Here is a 6,055-nt window from a genome sequence, read left to right as displayed (position 1 = left end):
TCCGCATCCTCATCTGCATCCTCCTCCTCCTCCTCACCATCATCATCTTCATCCTCTTCAGGATGGTGAACCCGTTCTCTGTGTGCCGAGGCCGAAATACCACGGGATCTAACGTGTCTGGGCCCCGAACTCTCCATTGAGTAGTTTCTACTTCTAATAACTTCCATACTCTTCCCCGCACCAAGTCGAAAATGCAATACCTAACTCCATTAAAAAATATTATAATATATATATACATAAAAAAAATAACTAACCAAAAAAAATACTAACAAATTGACATAAAAAAAATAACAGAACACTGAAAAAAATACACACAAAAAGAAAAAAAAAACAAAACATACCAAAAAGAATATAAACATAAAAACAATTAAAAAAAATAACTAACCAAAAAAAGTATCAAATAAACAAAAAAAATACTAACAAGTTGACATAAAAAATAACAAAACACTAAAAAACAAAATAAAAATAAAATATTACCAAAACATACAAAATAAATATAAACATAAAAAAAATTATAAAAAAAACAACAAATAAAATGTAACAAAATTGGAAAAAAATATAAAAATAAACAAAAAAACAAACAAATAATTGAAAAGGAAATATAAACACAAAAAAAACAACAAATTTGAAAATTACATATGAAAATAAACAAAAAATTTAAAAAATTGAAAAAAAAAATAAACAAAAAAATACAGAAAACTGGAAAAAAAATATAAACATAAACAAAAAAAAATACAAGATAAAATAAAAAAAAAGGAGGTGGAATCTTTCCCAGCCGCCGCCGCCGCCGCCGCCGTGAGGCTGGCGTCTGGCTGAGGCGCCACCACCGTGGCCCCGGCATCTTAGTCAGGTGCCCCTCCCTCTTTGACGATTTTTTTTTAATTTAAAAAAAAAATTACCTTGCCACCGCGTAACCGTCTTTCCGCCGCCGGTTCCTTGCCTTGCCGCCTCAACTTTGTCGTAGTTTGAAATTTTTTTTTTATAAAGAGAGGTGAGAGTAGAGAAAAGACGAGTTTTTTTTTATTTTTTTAAGGTATAAGGGCAAAAGTGTAAAGTCACCTAAAATTTGTGGGCTTTATGTAGAGATTTACGGGCGATGTTTAGCAATTCACATAACCATACCCGATAACAAATTATCGGATTGGGTACCCGAACCGTTATGGTTATCGAAACGGGTACCCTAATTTTCGGTTCGGTTACGGTTCGAATTTTCAGGTTTTCGATTTTTTGGACAATTTTGCTCAACCCTAGTTTAAACCATCAAAAACATGATTTTGATACTAAATAAACAAATTTCAAGCAATAAAAATCAAAGCCCAAAAATCAATTACATAAGCTTTATGAAAACAATAAGAAATAAAGGAGGAAGAAAATAAGACTAACCTTTTTGTGTGAGGGAAAATTTGGGGATTGATGGGATATTTAGAGGAGAGAATTGTAGGGTAGAATTGGGCCTCATGAAAATAATGGGCCAATTAAATAAATAATGGGTTAGGCTTTATTTTATGATAATGGATTGTAGGATATAGGTTCATAAAATAATTTTGCCTAAAATAATTTTTGACCCAAATTAATAATTTGAAACTTTTAAAATTAAATTCTGGAAGAATACAAATAAATATTATAAATAAAATAAATTTCATTTATAAAATATTTAAAAATACGGAGGATTACACCTGTACAATACCATGTATGGATCGTGATGCTCTATTCGGCCTTGGAAAGGCGCACCATCTGCGACGTGCTGCACCCGCTGATCCCACATGTCAATGAAATGGGCATGCTAAACTGCCCAGCTCACGTCCCCCCTTTCCTCGTCGGTCTGTCCTGTGCAAGTGGACACTCGTGTTACACGTGGCGGGGACGACCTGACGAAGGCCGGATTGGCGTATGACTCTATCGGGGAGGTGAGCCTCCACTACCTCAAAACAGATGAGGACTGTCATGGCACGTCACTCCATCTGATGATCACAAAGATATGGGGGCATGGAAGCGACTAAGTTAGGGACGTACATGTCCCACATCATCTGCATTAACACGTCGTCATTACTAACATCATAATTAACTTATTGAAACAATGAAAGAGGTGTTAAATTAATTTTTATAATGAACAATCACCTGAGACTCGCTCAGTCTGTCGAATGTGTCTCTGTAATACGTAGACCCCTCGCTGCATGCACACGAGTAAGTCTCCGCACCAGCCACCTAATTATATATAATAACTGCATTCATGAGAAATTATTAGCAAAATAAAGCGGCATGTGGAAAACTTAACAATAAGTCATACATACCTGCAACCGTATGCCAAGTCTGGTGAGGGAGTGGCGGAGCCTCATATGCATGCTCCTGATCGTCTTCCTCCCAAAGTTGAGTTAAGTCACTAGGCGAAAAACACAAATGGGCATCGCACAATGCACACAGGTTTTTAAAAGAGTTTTCGCACCGGTTTGAACCAAACCGGTGCGAAAAATGAGTTAATCGCACCAGTTCGAACCAAACCGGTGCGAAAAGCGAGTTAATCGCACGTCGTTCGAACCGGTGCGAATGATATGGAAAAAAAACCGGTCTTTTTTACATACTCCCTCCGCCCGGAGTTATCTGCAACAAAGGACTAAATTGCGGACTCCTAGGCAAAACTTTTAGGGGGTTTCAATTAAGTTTGGGTGGGTTTAATTAAGGTGGAAAATGGAGGGAAAGAAGAGGTCCCACCTATATATATTTGTTTTTTGGTGTGTTTTAGATATTGGGTAAAAAGTGGTGGAGGGGACCATTAAGCTCCCCCATTATTCTGAATTTCGGTAGGTAAAGGAGGGAAATCTGGTTCCATCTTTTTTTTTTGCCAAATTTTTTGATTCCCACCATATTTTGTTGAAATGGTTCCCTATTTCAAATTTTTGGTGGAAATCAAATTTCATGGCCAATATTTTTTATTTTCCACCAAAATCCAATAGTTGACTAAAACAAAAAATTTGACCAAAAAAAAAATTGACAAACTATTCAAACATAAAGTGCCTAGTATAAAAGGCATACAACTTTGTTCAAATTTGTTCAAAAAAAACCATACCCACCATGGTATTCAAAGCTTCCAACAAAGTTCACAAAATACCCCATAAATTACAAGCTTGTTAAGTCATAATATTTACTGCCTACACTACAATTAGTCCTACAACAAGGGCAGCATCGGGGTTTCGCTTCAACACCACTTCCAAAAAAACTAGCAGCCAAAAACTTCATCACCATCCTTCAAATCTGTGCAAGCAAAGAGAAAGGGACACACAACACATGGAGGAGTACTATGATCAAGATTTTTTTGACATAGACCAACTGCTAAATGAGGGACCATTTGAGTAAAACACAGATGATGACAACATGGATTAAGACAGTGAGGGGGATAGCAGTGCAAAGGAACATCAAGCAGAGGCACATCCAACAAATAGACAGCAATTAACAGTGCAGCACATACGCCAAATTGTTGATGACTTCCTACTACACATGCATGGTGGGGAACTACCCAGAGGGTGTTTGTCACAAATGGCAAGAAAATAGGGGATACACAAAAGCACATCAATGAGGGTCTGGCAGTTTGTAAAACAAAGTATAGCACAAGGGAATGTCATTGATGTCAGAAGAAAAAAATTGGGGAAAACAGGACCCAAACCCAGAATTATTACTAATGAGTACTTGCAATCAGTGCCTCTATACAAAAGGACAACAGAGAGGAGTTATGCAGCTGATCTGAAAGTATCACATGGATACCTCCATAGCTTGAAGAAAAAGGGAAGATTAAGAACACATACAAGCGCCAACCATCCAGCACTCACATCAAATCACAAAGTAGCAAGACTCAAGTTGGCATTAGCCCATATTCACCCTATCCCAGCAGTTGGAGATCCAACTTTCATTGATATGCAACAGGTTATACATATAGATGAAAAATGGTTCTATATGAACCCAGAAACAAGGAGGTTCTACCTCTTACCAAAGGAAGAAAACCTATACAAATGTCAACAGTCCAAGAGATACAAGATTAAGGCTATGTTCATGGGGATGATTGGTAATCCCTTTTATGACTTAAGTGGCAATATGCTACATGATGGTAAGTATGGAATTTTTCCATTCACCTACCAGCAAAGGGCAAAAAAGAAAAGCAAGAACAAAGATGCAGGGGTCATGGAGACAAAGGCTGTGCAAAATGTGACCAAAGAAGAAATCAGGAAAATGCTCATGAACAACATCATTCCAACACTACACAGGAAATGGCATCCCAGTCTGTCTAAGGACATATACATTCAATGGGACAATGCTAAGCCACATCAAATTCCAAGGGATGATGACTTCATTGCAGCATGCACAGCACATGGATTCAACATCCAAATGGTATTCCAGCCAGCACAATCTCCAGATCTGAATGTACTGGATCTTGGTTTGTTCAAGGTCATTCAATCCTTGCAATACCAGTCATTTCCCACTAAAATTGATGAGTTAATAGAGAAAGTCTATGAGGCTTATGAATGGTTTGATCCAGTACTGAACAAGTACTCATGGATCACTTTGCAAGGTGTAATGAAAAAGATCCTAGAGAAAGAAGGGGGGAATAACTTCAATCCACCTCACATGGGCAAGAAAAGGTTGGACAGCCTAGGTCTTCTGCCAGAGCTTTTGGAAGTTGAAAGGGGACTCATTCAACAAGCAGTTGAACACCTCAACACTCTTTTTATTCCAACTAATCAACAGAATGCAGACTACATGGAGACAGAGGTTGATGTAGACTAGGTACAACACCATCATTCAATGAGAACATGACTTCCACACATAACCAAATATGGACTCACAACTAGTTTTTGTGTTAAGTAAGCAACTGGTTTTTTTGTTGATGCTTATAATGATTTGGTTATGTGTATTTTGGTAGATAAAATTTCCTTTTTTCAGGCAGTCATGTAATGAATGATTAGGTGCAGGCTATGAGAAAATGTAAGTTTTTGAAGTCTATTGAATAAATTTTAGTATGAATGTTGAACAATGAATTCCATCAGGGATTTTCCTTTTTTTTTCAGTGGCATGGTGTAGGTTGTTACCTCAACAACAAGAGTTAAAAGGCACTTGTTGGAGCAAAACAAACCTACACATCCAACTCAAAGTGAGTCCCTTCATCATTTGGAATTTTTTCACACATAACAAACTTTATGGGGGACTCATACACAAACATAGAGGCACTGACTTGCAAGCACAACTAGGAAACATTCAAATGGGACTATACACAAACAACCATCCAACAAAACCCATCATCCATCAATTAAGCATTCCCTTGGCCATTCTAACACCACAAACACCCACCAAATCCAACAAAGAACATCCACCAGAATCTATCCAACACGAACCATCCAACAGAATCAATGCACAATTAAATAACCAGGCATACTTAATCAATAACCAGCAACGTACACAAACAACCATCCATCAGAATCAAAAACCAGAAGTGTACACAAGAAACCGTCTTTCACATAACTAAGCAAAATCCAAGATTCCAAAAGAACACATGCAAGCATCATAATCCAGCAACAAACACATGTAGGGACTCACACCCACACACATCACATGCGTTTCACAATGATATGCACCAACAACAACCATTTACACAAGGCAAAGTGAAATAAAAAAAAACTGAAAACAAAATTAGGGTTTAGTAATAGTTATGCTGCAACATCAGTTTGTGGGGGGGAAGTCATGAGAGTATTTTTCCCTTAGATAGGTCATGTAATCAGGGTCCCTCTGACTGGAGTCGTCGGTGAACACAGATCTGGACCTTTTCCCCCCACTACTGGAGCCAGAGGTGGCCGTAGCAGTTGGAGGGTCAGTGAAGACCATAGTCACCTCCACCGAAGATTCAGAAATGTCAACAACCACCACTGGTTCCTTCTGAACCCCTTTAAGTGGTAGATCTGTACTGGAACCCTCCGGAGAGTCAAGAATGACCACAACTTCCTTTTTCTCTGCAAATAGCGTCACACCCTCCTCCTTTTCTTCACCACTAGTGGTGTTCTCAACCAGTTTTGCC

The 6,055-nt window shown here is 38.1% G+C and overlaps 1 protein-coding gene across 1 annotated transcript; it reads left to right on the top strand.

The window, feature by feature from the left end:
- Window positions 1–3,567: 3,567 nt before the first annotated feature.
- On the top strand, window positions 3,568–4,773 carry LOC110726978. Its single transcript, XM_021906519.1, has one exon. It carries the CDS (start codon window positions 3,568–3,570, stop codon window positions 4,771–4,773), a length of 1,206 nt encoding a protein of 401 aa, XP_021762211.1.
- The last annotated feature ends 1,282 nt before the right edge of the window (window positions 4,774–6,055 follow it).

This window comes from Chenopodium quinoa, unplaced genomic scaffold (genome assembly GCF_001683475.1).
Source record: "Chenopodium quinoa cultivar QQ74 unplaced genomic scaffold, ASM168347v1, whole genome shotgun sequence".
Lineage (NCBI taxonomy): Eukaryota > Viridiplantae > Streptophyta > Magnoliopsida > Caryophyllales > Amaranthaceae > Chenopodium > Chenopodium quinoa.
The sequence above is the reverse complement of the archived record's forward strand: the minus strand, read 5'-3'. Positions and strand labels throughout refer to the sequence as shown.

Coding starts and splice junctions, on each gene's coding strand:
- LOC110726978 (XM_021906519.1), top strand. CDS start 3,568: ATGAGGGTCTGGCAGTTTGTAAAACAAAGTATAGCACAAGGGAATGTC.